The sequence below is a fragment of the Dasypus novemcinctus genome, chromosome 27 (assembly GCF_030445035.2).
Source record: "Dasypus novemcinctus isolate mDasNov1 chromosome 27, mDasNov1.1.hap2, whole genome shotgun sequence".
In the NCBI taxonomy this organism is placed as follows: Eukaryota; Metazoa; Chordata; class Mammalia; order Cingulata; family Dasypodidae; genus Dasypus; species Dasypus novemcinctus.
The window spans coordinates 6,805,409-6,829,869 of NC_080699.1; the positions used below are offsets into that span (position 1 = coordinate 6,805,409).

The 24,461-nt window shown below is 49.1% G+C and overlaps 1 protein-coding gene across 1 annotated transcript in view; it reads left to right on the forward strand.

Moving 5' to 3' along the window:
• The window catches only part of ARHGAP42 (Rho GTPase activating protein 42), a 264,054-nt gene that overhangs the window by 234,542 nt on the left and 5,051 nt on the right, over positions 1-24,461 (forward strand). The window contains exons 18-23 of the mRNA XM_058289224.2: positions 5,593-5,752; positions 6,859-7,003; positions 10,081-10,461; positions 10,792-10,948; positions 13,713-13,775; positions 24,114-24,193. Of these exons, the coding sequence (XP_058145207.1) occupies positions 5,593-5,752; positions 6,859-7,003; positions 10,081-10,461; positions 10,792-10,948; positions 13,713-13,775; positions 24,114-24,193 (986 nt within the window). The remainder of the gene's footprint in view (positions 1-5,592; positions 5,753-6,858; positions 7,004-10,080; positions 10,462-10,791; positions 10,949-13,712; positions 13,776-24,113; positions 24,194-24,461) is intronic.

Genomic DNA, 24,461 nt, shown 5'->3' on the forward strand with positions numbered 1-24,461 from the left:
TACTTGCTTGGTCAATAGATTCCCCCATGTCAAACTAAAATTCCAATGTTAGCTTCCTTTTCTGGATTTATATGTGTGTGTGTATATATATATATATATATGTGTGTGTATGTATATTTTTCCTCTGAAGATTTTTCTGACTTTCTTGCTAAGTCATCTACTTAAATATCAGATAGACAGACCGATCTATTGATCTATCGATTGATAGACGATAGAGAAGAGACCAAGAAAGAGATGTTTCTGTCTCGAGAGAGAGATTGAGAAAGACAACACTGCCCAACCCCCCACACACACATATTTAATCCAGAAATCTGTTTGCCATGCTACTAGAAACCAAAGTCCAAATTTAAATTTTTAAACTTATCTAACAATCTCCTTTACAAATAGGGACATTTTACATTTTAATGAGTATCATAATTCAAAATCAAACGATTCAACTTTCTTTACTCAAGGAGTAACCTATTTGTGCTAGTTTGAGCCCCACGCATTTGAAATGTGCTCTTGAAACATATTAGGAGGTATCATCTTACTTGTGAAATTAGCATGATATGAATCCCCCCTCCCTCCGAAATAAAAATTAAATGCCCTAGGAATGGCGTCACGTCACAGGCATTGGTAACTGTCTCCTCTTGGCAGCAGCTCTTCGCTCATGAATGAAGATGTGCCATCCTCAGTCAGGAGTAGACCTTAGAAATTTGACCGCAGTGTATTTAATGGGCATTCTACTGCTGGTGTCCGGTTAATTTTCTAGCGAAGCCTTTGTGAATGTGCTTTTGTAAGCTACGCGTGTCACAGAAAATGTTTTTGCTTAATCAGCCCGGATGTTGGATTAAGACAAGGTTCTGCCTGAATGTGAGCATGTGTGGCTTTGACCAGAGACCAGCAGGGGAGGCCACTAGAGGGGTCTTAAATGTGCTTCACGTCCACTACCATTTCTGGCTTTTCCTTAAACCTCAAAGTCCCACTGACAGACCAGCAGCTGTAGAATATGTTCCCACATTCAGAGAATTCTAGGTCACCACCGTCTCCTGTGAAAACTGCAGTCATCCAGTAACACTATTGGACTCTGATGACCTTATGTGGCCAGGGAATGGTGGGGGCGGATCTAAAACCTGTGCCCTGGATTGGGATTCCCAAGGGCTGATGCCAGATCTCCCTCTGATAATTAGCGCTGGAACATGGTGTAGCTCTTTGCTTCCTCTCTGAGAATCCTTTTCTTTTTCTTTAGAACAAAGGTCATCTATGGTTTCCTCTCTGCCTCTAGTTGTAAATAATTAGAAGTAGTATTAAATTATTCAATATATCATGTGTTTTGATATAATTAATAATATGTAACTTAAATATATTAAGTGATATTAATTTTTTTTCCAGATCACATTTTGTGGGGACTTGTTGAAATATATTTTTTTTAATGATCTATTTCTGTTTCAGGCAAAGGAAAACGTGGAACTAATTCCTCCTAAATAAAAATCTTTGTACCTTATATATGGATAGTTGCGAGTGGTGTTAAATTTGCCACTCTGTTTAAGATAGTTTTAATTTCATAATATTCAGGAGACCAAAATTCTTAATATTCAGGAGACCAAAATTCTTAACACAGTGCACATGTGAAACTAAACAAAACTCTTGAATCTCAGTTTGGAAAAGCTTTCTGTAAACACATCATTTTGCTTTATGTATTTTGAACTCTGTGGTTAGGTGCATATATGATTATAATTATTGTATCTTCCTGATAGATTGACCCTTTATCAATAAAATGTCCTTCTTTATTGCAGTACTATTTTTTTTTTTGAATTTTAAAAGCTAATTGTCTGATAGTAGTGTAACTACTCCAGCTTTCTTATGATTGTTGTTTGTAAGATATACCTTTTTCTAGCCTTTTACTTTCAGTCTATTTGTATTTTTGAATCTAATGATCCCAGCATATAGTTGGGTCTTTTTAATCTGGTCTGATAACCTTTGCCTTTTGATTGTATTTTTTAATCCATCACATTTAGTATTATTATTGATATTGTTGAATTTAAGCCTGTCGTTTTACTTTTTGTTTTTGATATTTCAAATTTCATTTTTGTTCCTCCATTCCTCCTTTTACTACCTTCTTTTGCATTAAGTGGTATTTTTCAGTGTAACATTCCTTTAATTTTTTCATACTGTATTTGTTTGAGTTATATTTTAGTGGTTGCTCTAGTGCTTATCATATACATCTCAATTTTTCAGAATCTACTTAGGATTTATGCTAACTTATTCCCAGTGAGGTAGAGAGACATCTTCCCTATGTGTCTCTGTAGCCTTTTCCCCTCTTTTTTTGCTAATATTGATACACCCATTACATCTATATATGTTACAAATCAAAAATTGCTTTATCTAATTTTGTGTTTATTAAAGGAGCCGAGGGAAGAGAGGATAACAAGTATATATCTTTAGTTTGTTATATTAACTTTATCATTTCTTTTCTTCTTTTGTTTCTCTTACCATCTTCCAAGACATCTTTGCTCCCACCTATCCCTTTTATGCTGTTATTTTCAAATATAACTCATTTCTATATATATAGGCCCAACAATTCAATTATAGACATATTGTTTAATATAATTGTTTTTTAGTCAGGGAAGAAAGGAGAAAAAATATCTATTTATACTGTCTTTTATAATTACATAATTACCTTAACTGATACCCTTTTTTTTTTCAAAGATTTATTTTATTTATTTCTCTCCCCTTCCCCACCCTCCCTGCCCTAGTTGTCTGTTCTCTGTGTCCATTTGCTGCATGTTCTTTTTTTGTCCACTTCTGCTGTTGTCAGTGGCACGGGAATCTGTGTTTCTTTTTGTTGTGTCATCTTGTTGTGTCAGCTCTCCACGTGTGCGGCGCCATTCCTGGGCAGGCTGCACTTTCTTTCGCACTGGGTGGCTCTCCTTACGGGGCGCACACCTTGCACGTGGGGCTCCCCTAAGCGGGAACACCCCTGGGTGGCACGGCACTCCTTGCGCGCATCAGCACTGCACATGGGCCAGCTCCACACGGGTCAAGGAGGCCCGGGGTTTGAACTGCGGACCTCCCATGTGGTAGGTGGACGCCCTAACCACTGGGCCAAGTCTGCTTCCCAATTCCCTTTTTTTTCCACCACTACCATCGCCCACCACCCCTACCCCTTCAGCATTTGAATTAAGTATGGGGTCACTTGGTTTCAGCCTGAACATTTTCCTTTGGTAATGTTTTTAATTTTTAAAAACAGATCCTCTTCCTTCCTGTCTCCCCATCCCCCACCTTCATAACCTCCGGTCTGTTTTCTATCTCTGCACATTTGCTATTTCTAGTCTTCTCATATAAGTGATATCATACAAATTTGTCATTTTGTATCTTGCTTATTTTACTGAGCATAGTTTTCAAGGTTCAGTGCTTCAGCATGTCTCATAACTTACTTTTCTCATATGGTTGAATAATAATCCATTATGTATATCTACCACATTTTAATTATCATTTCATCTTGTGATGGATACTTGGGTTGTTCTGAGCATTTACCCATTGTGAATAATGCTGCTATAAACATTGGTTTACAAGTGTCTGTTTATGACCCTGTTTTCACTCTCTTTGGATGTATACCTAGAAGTGGGATTGCCAGGTCAAATGATAATTCTCTATTTAACTTTTTGCAAATTCACCATGCTGCTTTCCACAGTGGCTGCACCATTTTACATCCCCATGAACAATGCACTAGAGTTCTAATTTTTCTGCATCCTCTCCAACATTTGTTATTTTCTATTTTTTTAATATTAATAATACCCATCCTTATGGGAATGAAGTGGTATCTCATTGTGGTGGTAATTTGTGTTTCCTAATTGCCACAATGTTGAGCATCTTTTCATGTGTTTATTGTCCATTCATTCCTCTTTGCAGAATTGTCTATTCAAGTCCTCTGCCCTTTTTAAAATTGCATTATCTTTTGTCATTGCATTGTAAAAGTTCTTTATATATTCTGAATATTAAACCCTTATCCAACATATGGTTGGAAACTGTTTTCTCCTATTCTATGTGCTGTCTGTCCCTTTCTTGATGATTTCCATCAATGTGTTAAATTTAAAACTTCTCATGAAATCAAATTTATCTCTTTCTTTTGTTGTTCATACTTTTGTTGTCATATCTAAGAATCCATTGTGGAATCCCAGGTCATGAAGATTTGACCCTATATTATCTTCTAAGAGTTTTATAGTTTTAGCTCTTATTGTTAGGTCCTTGATCCAGAGTTGCCTTTGTGTGCTGCTTTTTTAGTTGGTTGTCTTATAAACTAAAAACATGTTCAAAGATGGGTTCATACCTGCACCCTGCCTCACCTTAACTAATAACATGTTCAAAGAGCCACAGTACTGAGGGTTAGGAATTGTATATGTTTCGTGCAGAGGACATGATTTGGTCCCCCAAATAGGTTACCTAGTACATAATTAGCACTTAAAATATATTTGATTTAAAAAGGAAATTTGGTATGAAACTCTTCTTGTTCTAACCAAAAACCTTCTGAGGAAGTGCTTTCTTGGGCACAAAAAAAGAATTCAGGCACACAGTGAGCTTTCTCTGTCCTCTGCAAGGAGTTACATGAATAATCCCCAACCCTGGATTTTTGCGTGCATTTGTACTTTTGGAATGTGTTTGTCTTATGCTCCTTACTAAAACTTTACATTCCAATAACCCGATAGGATTCTGCTGAGAATAACATAGAAGAGACAGAGGTTGAACTAGAAGATTGGTCAGATTAACAGGGTTTCCTCTTAAAAATATATCCAATTTTCAGATGAAATTAGTTAACTAGTCAAAGTCATTATGGACAGTTCCTGGGAATACTTTGCTCAGGTCAGTGATCTCAGAAGCTTTTCATTTTCAAGCCAGCAGTGCTGCTGTCACATCTCTGTGCCTTACTGTTTGCCTAACACAGTAAGTGCAGACTTTGAATGAATGGATAGAAGACATGTGTTGGCCAGTGATCTATGTGGGGAGCTCAAGGAGACGCTTGACATGCAGTCAGAAGACCTGAATCGCAGTAGAAGTGTCATCTCTAGTTTGCTATAGACAACTATAGCATGTTTACTTTAGTTTTGTTTTGTTTTGTGTTTTAATGTATATAATATAGGAATAATTTACTGGGAGGATTAAATGCAATATTATGTATGAAAATACCCAGCAGTAGGTATTTTAAAACATGTTTGATGACTCCCAATATAAATACAAGCAGTCCACCCTTGACCTTATGTTCTAGTAGAAGTAAAGTACCATAGAAAATACCAAACAGCTGATAATATTTCTAGGATATTTGTGCCTGACTTAGGAAATCAAGATTTTTTTTCATCTAATAGATTAACCTTTATAATTATGATTTATTTGGACTAATATTAATTAACTTTTTAGATCATAATCTACCAATGCCCTATTTGGGAGTGACTCAAATGGACCATTTAGGAAAATAAGCCTATAATGCCTTCTATTATATTTTCTTTTATATCACAAAATTTTTTAATTTTTTAAATTCTGTTTGTGTGTTTTATGTCAGAAATTTGATAGCTTCCTAATTGTTTAAGTTAATGGATTTTTGATGCTGTATATTTGCAGAGTTTCACTGCACAGCCAACAAAATCTCATGACTGTCTCAAATCTTGGCGTAATATTTGGCCCAACTCTAATGAGAGCCCAGGAAGAAACTGTGGCCGCGATGATGAATATTAAGTTTCAGAATATTGTGGTGGAAATCCTGATAGAGCACTATGAAAAGGTAGGCAGAATGTTGATGTGAAGGTATCACAGTTTGCACCTGGCTTCTAAAAAGGCATGTTCGGTTCTCACCCTCTATGAGCTGTGCGTCGTGACCACAGGCCCTGTGAAGTCAGTCTTGTAAGTTTTGTATAACTTGCTTCTCCCTGAGACGTTTGATTTTCTTTTCCCTGTTTTAAAATCCTCCATGTAGATCATTTCCTTTCCTTCGATATCATTTATTTTTCAGGGCTTTCTTCTTTAACATTTAGATAGTTTATTATTCATATTCATAGAGCACTTTAAAATTACTTTGCGGTGAAAACTATTTTCATCTTTTTCCCTCTGGAATTAGAATCTCAATGATATAGTCAAGGTGATCTCTAAATATTCTAAATAAAATGAAAGAAAAATACCGGGAACCTAGCTCGAGTTTCTCTCTCCATGCTCTAAGAGGAGTTTCTTTAAAAGGAGTGAGCTCTTGAGGTAACAAAGGAAATGAGAAATGGTGAAAGCCGGAGTGACTGGATTTTTGAGCAAAGGGACCTGCCCATCGGTGACCCGTCCCACGAGACAGGTGGTCCAGCGCCGCCAGCATCCGTGGGGGACGGCCGTGCCCCCTGCCCAGCGGCTCCTTTCCCTCGTAGCTGCAGAGGAGGGTCCTCAGTGCTGCGTGAGCCTGAGAGCTTGGAGCGCCCCCAGCACCCAGAGCTCCCGGCCCAGCTCTGCGCCGACCTGCAGTCCTCGTTCCTGGGCAGCGCAGGGCCGACGGCCCGGGACCCCTGTCCTGAGCAGCGCAGACCCCGCGGCGGCGGTGGCACAGGGGAGCCCCTGCCCTTTAAGCCGCGCTCCTCAGGGCATGGAGAGGGAGAAGGGGATTTGTTTGTTTTTGAAAGATTTTCTTGAAATGAGTGGAAAACCTTCTGAAATCGTGGGGCGGGTTGTGAATACCGAAGAAACCCCGTGAAAGATCCCGTCCCTGGGAAGGCTTGTACTTGCTCTCGGGTGTTGCTTTTTCTCTATCAAGGGTCGCTTGCCAGCAGCGCCGAGGGGTCTGCATCTCTCTCGGTGCCTGTGTCCCGATGAAAACGGGTGCCTCCCCCCTTTTGTGTTCCTTCTCTTCTTCAGATCTTTCACACGGCCCCGGACCCCAACGTCCCTCTGCCGCAGCCGCAGCCCCGGTCCGGGTGCCGGAGGACGCGGGCCATCTGCCTGTCCACGGGCTCCCGGAAGCCCCGGGGGAGGTACACGCCGTGCCTGGCGGAGCCCGACAGTGAGTGTGCCAGCCTGCCCCTCGCTGCGGTCAGCGGCCCAAGCCCCGCTCGCCGCCCCCCCCGCGAGCCCCCGGTCGTGTGTCTGTCCCCTCGAGGTGCCTCGTACAAGCAACTTCATTACCGCAACGGAGGGAAAAGATAGTTCCGTCAGTGCCCTTTTCCCTGCAGCTGTGAGTCGGTACATCAGGTGCTGCTCCGAGCAGGTTTTGTCCTCTTGTCAAAGTGGTAGGGAGAAAGCGGGAGAAGGTCGGCCGAAGCAGTCGTTTTCTTTCCTCTTTGCACATTATGTTCTTAAAGTGTTCTCTTGGGCTTCAATCAAAGTGTCTAAGAGAGAAAGACTCTCCCACACATTATCACTTCCTTCGTATTCTGAGCCAGACCTCAAGGTGACCCGGCTGGTAGCTGGAGTCCATGGCAGGCAGTGAGCTGTGAGCATGCTCTTTTTATTTTAGACGCCCCCAAACTCCCATCTTCCCCTGTAGTCAGTGTTTAATAGGAAAGAGAGTATACCCATTTTTTTTAATCCTCCCCCCTCCCCCGCGGCTTTTTTTGCATGCTGTTTGTTCGCTGGGTCCATTCACTGTGCGTTCTTCTGTGTCTATTTATTTTTATTTATTCCCCTCCCTTTGTGGTTTGCTTGCTGTCTGCTCTCTGTCTCGGTTTGCTGCGTGCTCGTCTGAGTTGTTTTTTTTTTGCTTGTCTCCTCTTTTTGTTGTTGCATCATCTTGCTGAGTCACCTCTCTGCAGCGCTTGCAGGCTGTCAGCTCTCTGCGGGTATTGGTGAGCCTGTCTTCACAAGGAGGCCCCGGGACGTGAACCCAGGGCATCCCGTATGGTAGGCGGGAGCCCAACTGATTGAGCCACAGGTGCTTCCCCCGTTTTTAATTTAGATGCCTTTTACCACAAACCTTAGTATTGTATCTCCCATTTTTCTTACACCTTTCTTTGAGGAACACTAGAAGACAGTTAAGTAGCCAGTGTCCTAATGTGGCTATATTCTTAGCAGAAAAAGGAGGGAAAAAAATGTTCTCTTTGAAAATCACGAGTGGCTTGTAATTTGCGGCTGAGGTTAGCGGTGCCTCTGAATGGAGGGAGGACAGCTGCCCCGTGCCTCAGGCTCCCCCGTAGCAGAGGAGGCAGCGAGGCAGAAATGGGTCTTTCTTATTCCCTCCAGGCATTGATGCCTTGAAATACCACCAGGGACTCTGGTTTCGCTCACTTCCAAGGCCTGTTTGAGAAACAGATTTTAGTCTGAATTTAAATCACCTTTTTTGCTTCAAGAAGTAGAGATGCTTTCCTGGGGCAGGGTGCATATCAAAATCTTCCTGCGGTGGAATTGAAAAGTGCCTCCTAGCCCAAACGCATGATTAACGTTCCCCTCCCCACAAAGGCAGTCGCTGCGGGGGGAGGAGGCCACCAAGAGGGCAGGAGTGAGAAGGTGGGCCATGGAGGTGCCGCCCGGCAGGTAGGCAGGTGGGCCGTGGAGGCGCCGCCCCGCAGGCTGGCAGGCAGGCAGGTGGGCCGTGGAGGCGCCCCGCAGGCAGGCAGGCAGGTGGGCCGTGGAGGTGCTGTCCCGCAGGTAGGCAGGCAGGCAGGTGGGCTGTGGAGGTGCTGCCCGCAGGTAGGCAGGCAGGCAGGTGGGCTGTGGAGGCGCCGCCCCGCAGGCTGGCAGGCAGGCAGGTGGGCCATGGGGGTGCCACCCCGCAGGTAGGCAGGCAGGCAGGTGGGCCGTGGAGGTGCCACCTGGCAGGTAGGCAGGCAGGCAGGTGGGCCGTGGAGGTGCCACCTGGCAGGTAGGCAGGTAGGCAAGTGGGCCGTGGAGGTGCCGTCCCGCAGGTAGGCAGGCAGGCAGGTGGGCTGTGGAGGTGCCGTCCCGCAGGTAGGCAGGCAGGCAGGTGGGCTGTGGAGGTGCTGTCCCGCAGGTAGGCAGGCAGGCAGGTGGGCTGTGGAGGCGCCGCCCCGCAGGCTGGCAGGCAGGCAGGTGGGCCATGGGGGTGCCACCCCGCAGGTAGGCAGGTAGGCAAGTGGGCCGTGGAGGTGCTGCCCGCAGGTAGGCAGGCAGGCAGGTGGGCCGTGGAGGCGCCGCCTGGCAGGTAGGCAGGCAGGCAGGTGGGCCGTGGAGGCGCCGCCTGGCAGGTAGGCAGGCAGGCAGGTGGGCCGTGGAGGTGCCGCCTGGCAGGTAGGCAGGTAGGCAAGTGGGCCGTGGAGGTGCCGTCCCGCAGGTAGGCAGGCAGGCAGGTGGGCCGTGGAGGTGCTGCCCACAGGTAGGCAGGTGGGCCGTGGTGGGCCGTGGAGGCGCCGCCCCGCAGGCTGGCAGGCAGGCAGGTGGGCCGTGGAGGCGCCGCCTGGCAGGTAGGCAGGCAGGCAGGTGGGCCGTGGAGGTGCCGCCTGGCAGGTAGGCAGGTAGGCAAGTGGGCCGTGGAGGTGCCGTCCCGCAGGTAGGCAGGCAGGCAGGTGGGCCGTGGAGGTGCTGCCCACAGGTAGGCAGGCAGGCAGGTGGGCCGTGGAGGTGCAGCCTGGCAGGTAGGCAGGTAGGCAAGTGGGCCGTGGAGGTGCCGTCCCGCAGGTAGGCAGGCAGGCAGGTGGGCCGTGGAGGTGCTGCCCACAGGTAGGCAGGTAGGCAAGTGGGCCGTGGAGGTGCCGTCCCGCAGGTAGGCAGGCAGGCAGGTGGGCCGTGGAGGTGCTGCCCACAGGTAGGCAGGTGGGCCGTGGAGGCGCCGCCCCGCAGGCTGGCAGGCAGGCAGGTGGGCCGTGGAGGCGCCGCCCCGCAGGCTGGCAGGCAGGCAGGTGGGCCGTGGAGGCGCCGCCCCGCAGGCAGGCAGGCAGGTGGGCCGTGGAGGCGCCGCCCCGCAGGCAGGCAGGCAGGTGGGCCGTGGAGGTGCCGTCCCACAGGTAGGCAGGCAGGCAGGTGGGCCGTGGAGGTGCTGCCCGCAGGCTGGCAGGCAGGCAGGTGGGCCGTGGAGGCGCCGCCCCGCAGGCTGGCAGGCAGGCAGGTGGGCCGTGGAGGTGCCCCGCAGGCAGGCAGGCAGGTGGGCCGTGGAGGCGCCCGCAGCAGCCGTGCGCCGCTCTCCCGCAGGCGACTCCTACAGCAGCAGCCCCGACAGCACGCCAGTGGGCAGCGTAGAGTCGCTGTCCTCCCACTCCTCGGAGCAGAACAGCACTTCAAAGTGTGCGTCCGGCCCCACCCGGGACAAGGCCGGGGGGCTCCCCTGGATCGCGGCCCCGTCCCCTCCCAACGGGCAGAAGAGCCTGGGGCTCTGGACGCCGAGTCCCGAGTCGAGCTCCAGGGAAGACGCGGCCAGAACCGACGCCGAGTCGGACGGCCAGAGCGCGGCCTCGGCGGCCGGCCCGGGAGACGTGTCCCCCCCCATCGACCTGGTCAAGAGGGGCCCCTACGGGCTCGCGGGCCTGAAGCGGCCGTCCGCCTCGTCCCTCAGGTCCATCCCCGCGGCGGAAGGTAAGCCGGGCGCTGCGGGGCCGCGGGGTCACTGCGGGATCGGTCCAGCGGGGTGGGGGGACCTGGAGGTGCCTGTCCACCCGCGCTGGGCCCGGGTCCTGGAGCTCCTGCGCCTGGTGCTTTCCCCTGCGTGGCTCCGTCCCCGCGAGGCCGTGTCTTAGCAATCACGTCGCCTGCTCCACCTGAGCGAGGCTGCTGCGCTCCCGGGACGCCCCGTCCCTGCCCGTTTGAGCCGAGAGAAAAATGCTTCCTTTTGTTACCGCACGGATGCGTCACTGCCTTGATTTTGTCACGGAGTGCTCGCCTGTTTTTCTCGGGCTTCCTTTTTAGGAAACAGGAGCTACAGCGGATCCACCCAGAGCTTGGCTTCCATAGGCTCCAAGGAGCTGCCCCACACGCCCCCCAACCCCGACCTGCCTCCCAAAATGTGCAGGAGGTTCAAGCTCGACGCCGCCTCCAGCAACGGCTACCAGCGGCCCGGCTCCATGTAAGTGGGGCGCATCCGTCCGCTTGTGCTGCTGGGGAGACCGAGTTAGGGGGGGTCAGAAGAACCTTGGGACGAGCGCTTCGTGGGTAGAGTAGATGCAGGCAACCCCTTGAGGTCCTCCCTCCTAAGGTGGGTGGGGAAATGAGGGTAGGCTTAGCGGGCTCCGGAAATCGCATGGGGCACTGAGAGCATTTTGCTAAGTGGAGGTATGGCTTAATTTAAGGACATGACAATAAAAGCAGCAGCCGAAGGGACTGCCACGAAGCACATGCCCAGGTCCAGAGTCTTTGGGTCCCCTCACCCAACGGCAGGGAACCAGGACGCCTGAGTGGGGTCTTGTGGGGAGCAAGGCAGGGTGCAGCCGCCCGAAGGGGCGCTAAGTGCAGCTGCTCAAAGCCGGGAGGGTCCGTGCTCTCTCCTCTGCATCGCACAGCTCGCCCACCTGACTGATTTAAGAAGCTCGCAGAGGAGGAGGATATGGAAGGCAAGAGGGAGCACTTCTCATCCAGAGATGACACAGAAGTGAGGGCTTATAGGAGAGGGCGTGTAGAAGTGAACAGAAATGCGGCAAAGAGGAAAAAAGGGGACCTGGTTCAACAAGCCACATGCAAAGAGGAAAAGTTTCTCTCCCTCTGGGTGTCGCGCACGCGCTTGTGTGTGAGAGAGACATTTACTGAGCAGCTCCTAAATGCTGTGTGCGCAGGGACCGTGCACCTTTACATGTGTCGTCACTGTTAATATCCACACTGGATCAACACTAAATCCTGTAAACCCCTTATTACAGTTGATGAACGCGGATTCTTAGAAACACAGTAAGGGCTGAAGTGCAGATGTTTAGATTTGCTCAGCTAGTGAGTGGCAAAGCTGGGAATCCTGCTAGGGTTCTTGACCTTAAGTTCTGTGCTCTTTATTAACCGATGCTCAATTTTAATATGGTGGTGTCCCTGGCATTTCATTATTCATTGCAAGTCCGGTAAGACCTGTAGTAAGCCTGTTTCCATAGGAACAATGCCTTAAATTCTTTTGCACATCCTGTTCTTTGACAAGAGCCTTTTGGTTTCAGGATGCAGTCAACATACGTTCTCTCTCCAGGTCCGATTTCTAGTTACCATGGAGTATAGACAACTACATCTCTAAGTCTAGCTACTTTCCAATGTGTGTTGTTCTAGCCATTAAGAAAAATAAAATTTTAAGCCAGTATGTCAGGAGAGATGCTAAGTTATAAACTCCATCAGGGAAAAGAGAAGAGCTTCTACTTTGTGATTTTACTGATAGTTAAAGTAGAAGTTAAAATGAGGGAGCTTATGCTCTATATTAGATAGAAAACGGTCTTTGAAATTATCAAATGAATTGCTTATCTGGCAGAAAAGTTTGGCGATCAAAGGAATAAGACACATTTTTTTTCACTCTAGATTAGAACATCCTTCAAGGCATTTTGATGTTCTTTTCTGGTAAACCTGGAAGCTTTTCTAATTACCCAGGGTACTCTTCAAATAGAGCACGCCCTACCCCCTACTGGGATTTGAAACTAGCTTGAAGCCATGACTATTTCCAGAGTTACATTTTGACTTTAGAAGAACCGTGCACATATATAAGAAACGCTTAAATAAGTTTAGGTTTGGTTCTCTCACAGCTCTCAGCGTAAGCGGCCGCTCTTCTTCTGCCCTGTTGCGCGTGGTTCTTTGAGCCTTCCCTTGTGGCTTCACAGTTCTCAGTGACACACTGCCAGGAGCAGAATGAGGAGGAAATGTGCCTTTTACTGCTCCTCCCGGTTTCTGAGATGGAAAGGATGAGGACAGTAAGATCCCCGGGGGGTGTGGCTGAAGACCCCTCCCAGTCTTAGACCCTGTGAGCTGGAGACTAGAGCTAAAAACGTTCATGTAAGAATTTAAAATGAGTAAAATTCTGAGCAAATTTTGGTCACGAACAGCAACCCTATTGTCCGTCAGTAGACAAATGAATACACAGGATGTTTTATGGAATAAATGGAATATACCTCAGCCTGAAAGAGGAATGACATACATGCGTGCTGCAACATGGATGAACCTTGAAAACATCTTGTTGAGGGAAATGAGCCAGGCACTAAAGGATAATCATTGTATGATTTCACGTGTATGAATTGCCTAGAATAAGCAGATTTTATAGAGATAGAAAATAGATTACACAGAGTAGATGTGTCGAGATGACACAATAAGATTGATGCATTGAGGAGACACATGAAAGATACAACCAGCAGGGAACGGATGTGGCTCAAGCAATTGGGTGACTCCCTCACGCATGGGAAGTCCCAGGTTCAGTTCCCGGTGCTTCCTAAAAGGAAGACGAGCAGACACAGAGCACACAATGAACAGAGAGAACAGACCCTGGGCGCAAACGAGGAGGGGCGTGGGATAAATAAGTAAATCTTAAACAACAAACAAAAAAGGAAGTAGATCACAGGCTTACTAGGGGCGTGGGGTGGGAATGGGGTGTTATTTCTTAAAGGGTTTAGAGCTTCTGTTTGGGGTGATAAAGCATTTTGTGGTAATGGATGGGATGATGGCAGCACAATATTGAGATTGTAATTAATGTCTCTGAATTGTCCACATGAAAGTGGTAGAAGCGGGAAATTTTGTGTTATACGTATATTTCCACAAATTTAAAAATCTTGTGATGGTTTCTAATCATTTTTTGTTTTGTTCAGCTGATAACACTGAATTTCACTTTGAGCTCCATGACTTTCTGACTGATTTCATGAATCTTGTATTTTTTAATTATTTTTCAGAGTGGCCGCCAAAGCCCAACTGTTTGAAAATGTTGGTTCAGTTAAGCCAGTTTCTTCTGGGCGGTAAGTTCTCAAAACCCTTAAACACATTTTTAAAAGTAAGAATGATGACATTGTAGACTAGCATTGACATGGCAAGTTCTCTTTGGCTGCTCTGCCCGTCTCTTACCCAGGGGTCAGTTATGTGTGCACCAGCCCTCACGTGCTTTTATGGGGAGAGGGTCCCCTCTGTAAACAGTGTTTAGCCTCTCACGTTATTACCTGATGTCTTGTTGACTAAAATCTTCAGAGGAAGAGCTCCAAGCAGGTTTTCTAGAAGACAGAAGTCATAATCTTTTTTTTTTCTTTTCATTTATTATTATTTTTTTTGTCTTTATTTTTTTAATATTACATTCAAAAAATGAAGTCCCCATATACCCCCCACCCCCCTCACCCCACTCCTCCCCCCATAACAACAATCTCCTCCATCTTCACGAGACATTCATTGCATTTGGTGAATACATCTCTGAGCACTGCTGCACCTCATGGTCAGTGGTCCACATCATAGCTCACACTCTCCCACAGTCCACCCAGTGGGCCATGGAAGGACATACAGTATCCGGTAACTGTCCCTGCAGCACCACCCAGGACAGCTCCAAGTCCTGAAAATGCCCCCACTTCACATCTCATCTCTTCCTCCCACTCCCTACCCCCAGCAGCCACCATGGCCACTTTCTCCACACCAATGCCACATTTTCTTCGATTACTAATCATAATAGTTCCAGAATAGAATATCAGTAAGTCCACTCTAATCCATACTCTATTCCTCCATCCTGTGGGCCTTGGAATGGTTGTGTCCACTCCACATCTATATCAAGAGGGGGCTTAGATTTCACATGGATGCTGGATGCAATCCTCCTGCTTTCAGTTGTAGGCACTCTTGGCTCCCTGGTGTGGTGGTTGACCTTCTTCACCTCCATGTTAGCTGAGTGGGGTATGTCCAATAAACCAGAGTGTAGGAGTTACAAGTCTCTTGAGGTTCAGGGCCTGGCTTATCACATGGTCAGTCCAGAGATTCAGGTCCCCTGGGTATACACTAAACCCCAGCACCAACTACAGACCCGGTAAGAGTAACAGGAGAGGCTTGTGGACAAAGATCACATCTGAGTCCAGCTCCATCACACATAAACACAAACTCCAAAGTAGGGCCAACTGGCATGGCACTGAACTCCATCTGCCATGACCATAGAACCTGTGGGTCTCTGTAGCCCTCAGAAGAACCAATACCTGGGGTTGTATCTACTTTATCTGTCTCTGGGACTCTGCTGAGGTGTGCATAAGGGCAACCCCTCTGATAACCTCCTGGCTCTTTTTGGAGGCTCATAGCCATATAAACTCATTTGTCCTTTCCATTTTTCCCTTTTATTCAGGTCAAAAAGCATTTTAAACTCCTGGTGTTGTATGTTGATTGAGATATTCTGCTGGTCCGAGTTGACCCTTTTATTCAAGGTCATTTTCTAGTTGCATCATCAGCTGGTACTTGGTAGTAATCCCTCGGCGCCAGGGAGGCTCATCCCCGGGAGTCATGTTCCACACTGGGGGGAAGGCAACGCATTTACAGGCTGAGTTTGGCTTCGAGACTGGCCACGTTTGAGCAACATGGAGGCTCTCAGGAGGTAACTCTTAAGCACACTGCAGCTCTAGGCCTTGTTCTTATTTCAGGTGCACAGGCTCACAAGCATAGTCATTAGTATCAAGGGCTCATCGTTGGACCTTCATTCTTTTTTGGTCTTTGCCATTGCACTTGGGGGATTGTTGCTGTTAGGGCAGTTGAGCATGTCAGGCCCTCAACACTGTTGCAAGTATCTCTGAAGTCATAATCTTTTGTGCAACACTCATTTCAGGACAGTCATTTTATGGACTTTGTCAAGAATATTCTTGACTTTTAACATCACTTTGTTTTGAAGAATCTTCGTGACCATCAGGTGTAAATATGGTTGTTCCTAAGGACCACTGATTTTGGACGACTTCATTCAGTTTCCTGATTTCACCTCTGACACCAACTCAAAGGACTTGAGTTGTTACATTGTGATGGTCTTCTCTTGCTTGCCTCTGAAGTTTCTGCTTCCCTCTTCTCCTTCCAAAGTGATAATGCGAATCTGCAGTAGGCTTTGGTTTTCCCTTTTAATATGCCTTTAAAAATTGAACTAAAGGGTAGAGGTCTGCTGCCTTTTTTTTTCTTTTTCCTTTGGTGGCACTAGGAGGCATTCTTGTTGAAAGAGCATAAATCTGAGAGAACTTGAAAAACAAACTTGAACTTCTCTTTTGGATGTACAGAGCATTCTTGAGCTTCCCATGTCTGTAATTGAGTCTGTAAAGTAAAGGAACCACAGAGAAGTGAGAGATTGCTGTATAGTTCTTTCAAGATCTATTCAACCTAATTTTATAAACCTTATAAATAAATGTGGGTTTATTCAACGAACATTTGTATCTACCTGCACGCTCGTGGGCATGTGCTAGTTACTGGTGTAATGATGATCTTCAGGCTATTTTTGATTTGTCCTTTGTTAGTTTTCTAACTCCATAGAGCAGACACTTGGTTATTGAGCTGCGGTCAGTGCTTCACGATTATACAGCGACCCCAGAATGCTTGCTTGTGCCTTACCTCTATGCTCAGCACCTTGTTCCATTTTTTGAAATTATGGTGAAAGTGGGGTCCCCGGCAGGTCAGAAGGAACGTGCCTCGGAGCTTGACCTTGCTGATTCTGGAAAAGAATGTCTGTCCTGATAGTTGGTCGAATTGCTCCACTAGAGGGAGCTTGGTTTTTAGGACGCTCTGTCCAGAGTCTTAAAAAATCTCCAGCCTTGTTGGCAGAAGTGATCCCATAGAACTGCATGAAAATTTTTAATGAAATAAGCCAGAAACCTGTCATTTTCATCAATGAACCCTTGCATTTTGAATACGCTTTTACGTGCTGAACTTAAATTTGCTTCTAACGCTTCCGCAGCACCTGAGAGCTCCTTGGCTGGCTCTTTGAGGACTGACCTCTCTGTGCACTGTCCACAGCACAGTCATGAGTTGGCCCTCAGAGGCAGGACACTCCGGAACATGGGCCTCAGGGCCAGGCAGACCCACATTTCCCGATATATCATTTCCTGATTGTGTAGCTTTGGAGTGATATGTTTTTTTAATTTTGTGGTTTTTTTCGTAAAGATTTATTTTCTTTCTTTCTTTCTCCCCACCCCCTTGTTGTCTTTCACTTATTGTGTCTGTTCGTCTTCCTTGTTTCTTTAGGAGGTACCAGGAGCCAAACCCGGGACCTCTGATGTGGGAGGGAGACGCCTAATCACTTGAGCCACCTCCGCTCCCTGCTTTTGTTGTGTCCCTCATTATGTTTTTCTTCCCCACATCTTGTTGCATCACCTTGTTGCATCAGCTCACTGTCTTCTTTAGGGGAGGCACCAGGAACCTCAACTCCCTGCTTTGTTTTATGTCTCTATGTTTTTTCTTCTTGTGTCTCTTGCTGTGTCCGCTTGCTGGGCCTGCCATTCGGGCCAGCTCGCTGTCTTCTTTAGGAGGCATTGGGATCTGAACCAGCAACCTCCCATGTGGTAGGCAGGAACCCAGTTGTTTGAGCCACATCCGCTTCCCTGGAGTGATATGTTTTGAAAACCCATTTTCTTTTCCTATAAAATGAAGGTCATAACTCTTACTATTGTCAGATTTTTGGGAACATACACAATGATGTACTTAAAAATACATGGTAGGTGCTCAGTAGGTGGTCTATATAAGAAGAGTGGTAGCTGCTCCTGCTGTGTTGCTATGGTTATTGTGTTGATAGTGTTGTTGTTGTTGAAACTACTTGCCGAGGTGGTCAAGCCCTGGCTGGTCGACTGGCCTGAGTCTTAAGCCTGTCGATACCCTTCTGTGCCATTGAACCCTCGGGTGCCCAGGGTGCTCCCCGACGGAACCTCACTGTCTCCTACACAGCTTCTCTCTCCTTCTAAGGAACTCTGGGCCACCGCTGACCTTGGCCTTGAAGCATGATGGACCTGTGTTGGTAACAGGGACAGCAGCATTTTAGGGGAGGCCAGAGAAGCAAGGTCTCTGGTGGCCACTGAGGGCCTTGATCAAACAGGTGGCCTCACCAGAGAGGATCGTTAACAGGCAGTTCAAGTGGCTTTCGCCAGGGGATTTTGAAGGGAAGAACCGCCAGCCACCGAGGATGGAGTTTGTGAGATGGAGAAGGTTCGTCAGGGTGGTCGCAAGAGCTTGAAAAGCTCTTGGGGCCAAGACGGTGGCGTGTGGGCTTCGGGGCTCTGCCCCACAGCAGCTCTGAAGAAGCAGCTAGAACTGGCAGAGGCAGCTCGCTGAAAGCTCCAGAAAGCAGTTCAGGGGCTGCAGGGCCAGCGCGAGCGCCCAGTCAAGAAACAGGCAGCTGGAAAGCAGGGGGCCCTCGGGGCGCCCCTCCCGGCCCCCCGCTGGCTCGTCCTGGCTGCAGCTCTGGAGGCAGCAGAGCGAGCCTCGTGCACCCGCTGAGAGTGCACTAGCCCGGCCTGGTGGTGGCCCGAATGGGCCTTGCGTGTAGTGGGCAACTCGGCGCTCCCCACACTCACCTGCGGAGCGTCGTGGGGGAGCGGTCAGGGCATGCTGCCTGGGACAGGGGCACAGGGTGGAGTGCCAGGAGCGAGAGGAAGTGGCTTCCCCAGGACGGGGGCGTGCGTGCCATGTCAAGGGAGTGCCAAGGCCATGTGCACAGGCCCAGGGAAAGGCGCATGTGGAAAGGAGCAGGCCCTCCACTTGCCCTGAAGCTCCCCTACGACCGCTCCTTCTCCCTCCCCTGACCTTCCCTCCCTTCTCCCCCCACCCCTTTTCTTCCTTCTCTCTTTCCCCCAGCCTCCTCCATCATTAGTTCCTGGGATTCGAGGGAAGCACCGTCCTGACACCAGCTGGATGCACGTTTACGGAGCAGACACCTCAGAGTCTAAATTCCAGGATGACACACTGAACTATCAAAATGTCTAGGGAAGTGGACTTGGCCCAGTGGTTAGGGCGTCCGTCTACCACATGGGAGGTCCACGGTTCAAACCCCGGGCCTCCTTGACCCTGTGCAGCTGGCCTATGTGCAGTGCTGATGCATGCAAGGAGTGCCGTGCCACACAGGGGTGTCCCCCGTGTAGGGGAGCACCACGCGCAAGGAGTGCATCCGTAAGGAGAGTTGCCCAGCGCGAAAGAAAGTGCAGCCTGCCCAGGAATGGCGCCGCACATACAGAGAGCTTACACAAGATGACGCAACAAAGAGAGACACAGATTCCCAGTGCTGCTGATAAGGATAGAAGTGGTCACAGAAGAACACACAGCAAATGGACACAGAGAGCAGACAACTGCAGGGTGGGGGGAGTGGAGAGAAATAAATAAAAAATAAATCTTTAAAAAAAAATGCCTAGGAAGTGGTGGCCCAGGCAAAGGAGAGGATGGAAGCGTTAGAAACTGTCCCTGAGGAGGACCAGCCCTGGGACATTCCAGAGGAAAACGGGTCCTAAGTGTGGTCAAAGAGCTAAAGGAAAACACAGACAGAGAACCAGAGGAGACCAGGAAAATGGTAGATGAACGAAGAGAATAGTGCTAGAGAGGTGGAAATTATGAAGAGGAACCAAACAGAGCCAAAGACCGTTCTAACAGAAGTTTAGAGTTCCCTGGAGGCGCTTGACGGCAGACTGGGACTGGCAGAGGAAAGACTCCGAGAACGTGAAGAGGAGGCGATTGAAACTGAATCAATCGGGGATTGGGTTCAGTGTGAGGAGCGGCGGAAGGAGGAGAGAGTGGAGACAAGTGGACGTCCTGGGCACCGGCGGGGCGCCATCAAGCACACGGCGCACGCCGGGCGGGGGTCTCGCACGGAGAAGAGAGAGGGGCGGAGAGAACACGCGAAGACCTCGTTGCCGGGAACGTCCCGAATTGAATGGAAAACATGGACACGCACCTCCAGGGTGCTCCCGGGTCTGGTTGGCTTGGAGTGTAAGGCCATCATGGGCTCAGAGCAGAGGGACGCACGGGCAGTGGACAGGGGCCTTGCTCTTTCAAATAGTAACTTTCTCTCCTGTGGAAAGCGGAGCAACTAATGAACTGAACGCTGAGTTACAGCCACCTCCGGTTCCGTCGTGGAAGATGTGGTAACCACTACTGACATTTTGAGGCATCGCCTTCTAATTCATCCCTGACAGTGGCTCTCAAGCTTTTTGGTCTCAGAACCCGTTTATAGACTTAAAAACTATCAAGAGCTTTTATTTTGTGTGATGTGTGTATATATACAGTATTAGGAATTAAACAGAAATTTTTAAAATTTTTATTCATTTAAAATAAGAATAATAAACCCATTACATAGTCACACAAATGCCATAATTTTCATGAAAATAGCAGTATTTTACAAAACTAAGAGTGGCATCATTTTACATTTTTGCAGATCTCTTTAAAATCTGGCTTCGTAGAAAACAAATGGATTCTGATACACATTCTGTTAGCCCCCAGCGCAGTTACACCATCGCACATTATGTAGCCTCTAAAGCTCAGCTGTGCACGTGTGAGAAAATGGAAGCAAAAAAGGCAAATCGAAATCTTAGTGCTATTAGGAAAATAGTTTGACTTGCAGATCCCTCGAGCAGGTCTCAGGGTCACCCCTGCCTCCCGCCAGGCCCCCCGACCCACGCTGAGAGCTCCGGCGCAGTGGTAAGTGCCACGAAAACCAAGTGTGGAGGTCTCTGCCACAGTAGATGCTCCGGCAGAGTAGATGCTCGATAAAATTGTTGACTGAATGGGGGAGATACACACTTGTACCTAAAATGATAGAGCCACGTGCTTCGTCAGTTCATCTTCAGTGGAGTTGAGTGTGTGTGCCTTCGACATAGCAGCTTGCACAGAATGCTTCAGCCTTGGTTTGGATGCTCACGTCAGAAACAGCCAATATTGTTGACCAAAAAAAGCCATGTGACTCATTTTAAGAAATTTCCAACCATGGGCCAAGAAGCAAAGGCAGTGTGTATTGGCAAATGGTCACGGGCCCTGTGGGGCCTCGCCGAGAACAGTTTTGTGGGTCAGCGCTTCTTTAGGGCCTAATGCTGTCATGCCGCGTGACCTCCTGCAGATCTGTGTGCAGTAGCTGCCTGCTGCCACCTTGCCTGGGGGTGCCCACTTTATTCACCAAGTCCTCCACTGACGAGCACTTAGGTGGTCTGCATTTTTTCTTAAGCTTTTATATTTAATACTGCCTCGGTGTATTTGGGACTACTCCATTTGCACTTCTAGTCCTTTCACAAGTGAACTTCTCAGCAGGACACAAAATGTGTTTGTGCATCTGCGTGGGTGTTTTGATCATTGTCAAGTGGCCCACCAGAAAATACCGTATCCGTTTTGGTTGGTGAGTTTTGATTTCCCTTGCGATGGAGGCAAGCATGGGGGAATTTTGCACACTGACCCTGTCAAACCTTTGTGAGTCTGCTCATCCGTGTCAGACGGCATTTGGAATTAGGAATGGGGCTGTGTGCAGCTTGTCTCACTGCCGTTAAGCGAAGGAAAGGCTTTCCAGGCTCAGGGTGTCAGGACCTTCTCCTCGTGCAACAAGAGAAGCAGAATTTTATTCGTTCATTCATTCCCCCCCCCCCCCCCCCCCAGTTTTCTGCTCTCTGTGTCCGCTTGTATTCTTGTCAGTGGCACTGGGAATCTGAGTCTCTTTTTGTTGCATCATCTTGCTGTGTCAGCTCTCTGTGTGTGCGGTGCCAGTCCTGGGCAGGCTGTGCTTTCTTTCACGCTGGGCGGCTCTCCTTACAGGGCACATGGGGCTCCCCTATGCAGGCATGTCACTCCTTGTGCGCATCAGCACTGTGTGTGGGCCAGCTCCACATGGGTCAAGGAGGCCCAGGGTTTGAGCCCTGGACCTCCTATGTGGTAGGCGGACACCCTATCCATTGGGCCAAATCTCCCCGAGAAGCAGAAGTTTAAAACTCCTCAAAGCAATAGTGGAATCTTCTCAAGAGAGACACCGTGGGCAGCACAGCGATTTTCACATCCTCTTCAGGAGACCAGTGCGGTAGAAGGGGACGCATTAGCACCTGTAGGGAAAACGTCGGTCACAGGGATCTGCTTTAACTCATCTGAGCCCTCTGTGGAGTTCGCCACTCTAGTTAGTTCTCACCAGAAGAAAATTACACCTGTCTGGCCACAAGCACAAATAACTGAAAAGTCATGGCAGATGTTATTTTGTGCTCTGTATTTTTGACACATGGAACAATATCTATTTATTTGGTGACATAATTATTCTGAATAGCTCCTGTGCCTTGCTGCATCAATCCTATGAATATGTCTTGTCTGAAATATTAACAAAAAGAAGTTGGCTGTACTTTCAAGGGTCATTTCAAAAACCACGTCATAGCAAAGAATCTCGCCACCTGAGCATTTTTATAACTTGGAAATTGTTTTCGTGTGGATCTCTTAATTATTCATCTGAATGACTCAGAAAGCAGCGAGACAATGTTTATGGGAAGGCCGTTGTTGGTGTTGGAGGATTTGTTTTTAAGATAATCTTTCCGTGTTTTTAGAGAAATGGCTCTGCAACCCTCCGTTATACTGTGAACATATCGGATGGTTGTGCTTGGCCAGAAGAGTCACAGGAAAACTTACTCTGCTCCTCACGGGGCCGGAAGCCTCGGCTTCCGGGCGTGGCCGCAGCTTCCCCCTGCCCACTCCTGGCACACGCACGTGCCCCCGTGAGCACACGCACCCTTCTTCAGCAGAGAGCCATGTCCTTCGCTGAGGCCGCCGCCTCCCCAGGTCTCCCGTAGAGCCCGTTGGGAATCCCGGTCGTTCCCGAACCTGCCGACTCCGGCTCCCCTCGCGGCTTCCCAGGGTGCAGCCGGGCGGCCAGGGATTCCCTTCTGGCTGCGGGGGACGAGGAAAGTGGGTGGCAGCTGCAGAGCAGCACGCATTCCCAGCAGGCGGGCTTAGAGGAGAGGACCCGGTCACTTAGGCCGTGTCACCAGGGCCGGCCGGAAGCAGGGAGCCAGGCGCACCGACGAGGAAAGCCGCTGAGGCAGAGTGGCCTGGCGGTGGGCAGGGTGCCGTTTAAGGACGACAGAGGACCCAATCGGCCGGAGCCTCGGCTGCACAGAGGGAGGTGCGCGGAGGAGCTGGAGGCGCACGGCACCTGCCCCTGCACGTTTGCGGTCAGGAGAGGGTCAGGAGCAGGAGGGAGACTTGCCCTAAAGGACCTGTTCAAAACTGGCCTCGGTCGCCCGTGGAGGACGTGGAAGCCGTGTGGTCCACTCGGCAGGGCCGGGCGCCGCGCCGCCCCACCTGTGTAGGGACGGCGAGGGGTGCCCTGGCGGGGACTCCTCCGGTGTGATGGACGCGGCAGGTGACAGCGCTGAGTGCAGGCCTGGAGGTCCCCAAGCCAGGAGAGGCTCTAAGCCCTGGCCCCTCCGGCTGGCTTCCTCCAGGCAGCGGTGGAACGCCGATGGTGGCTTTTCTTCGCAGGGGCCGGCGGTGCTCCGTTGGGCAGCGCCGGTGGGTCCCGGGTGGTGAGGCTGCCCTGGGTGGCCGTATCGTCGTGCCTGACCCTAGGGTGGTTCTTACACGGGCCCGCTCGATGGACTTACCCACCCTGGCAGCACTCTCCTTTTCAAAGCCTGTATCTGATGGTCTGAAATGACAAGGGCAAAAAAACATTTTCAGGGCACCTGCGGGCCTTGGTTTGTTCCTATAAAGCTGTAAAACCGTTTATTTAGCAGCTAATAACAATGAAATAGTATAGGCTTCCAAACCAGCCCGGGGCTGCCCTTCGGGGGCACAAGGGGGGCCGTACCTGCTGCTAACGATCGATTTCTTGATGCGGGTGCTGGCAGCCTGGCCACGTCCACGCGCGCTCTCGGCGTGGCTTTTTAAATTTTTTTAAAGATACATAGATCACACAAAATGTTACATTAAAAAATATAAGAGGCTCCCATATGTCCCACTCCCCACCCACCCCCACTCCTCTGACATCAACAGCCTCTTTCATCAGTGTGGCACATTCGCTGCATTTGGTGAATACATTTTGGAGCACTGCTGCACCACATGGATTATAGTTTACATTGTGGTTCACACTCTCCCCCAGTCCATTCAGTGGGTTCTGGCAGGACATATAATGTCCAGCATCTGTCCCTGCAATATCATTTAGGACAACTCCAAGTCCCACAAATGTCCCCACATCACACCTCTTCTTCCTTCCCCCTGCCCTCAGCAGCTCCCGTAGCCACCATCTCCACATCTATTATAGAATTACTGTGACTCAGCGTGTCTTCGATTCTCTCATTCCTACTGAAAAGTAGCAGCCGTCTCCGAGAGCAGCTTTGCGTGGCGCCCTCAGCTGAGCCTTGTCTTTGCCCTTTCAGGCAGGCCAAGGCCATGTACTCCTGCAAGGCGGAGCACAGCCATGAGCTCTCCTTCCCCCAGGGGGCGCTGTTCTCCAACGGTGAGTGCGCCCCGCCTTTACACCTGCCCGCACCTGCAGTGCCGCCCGCACCTGCCCAGTGCGTCCACACCCGCCGGCACTCCTGGGGAGGAGGGAGGGCCAGGGCGGTGGCGAAGGCTCTGAGCCAGGAGCCCGGAGCCTGAGAGTCCAGTCCAGGCTCAGCCCGAATTACCTGCAGAAATGAACCCATCAAGTTCTGCATTCTCCTTAGAGAATTGATTAATTCTCTTGATTAATCACGGCTTGATTAATCACGTGAACGCAGAGG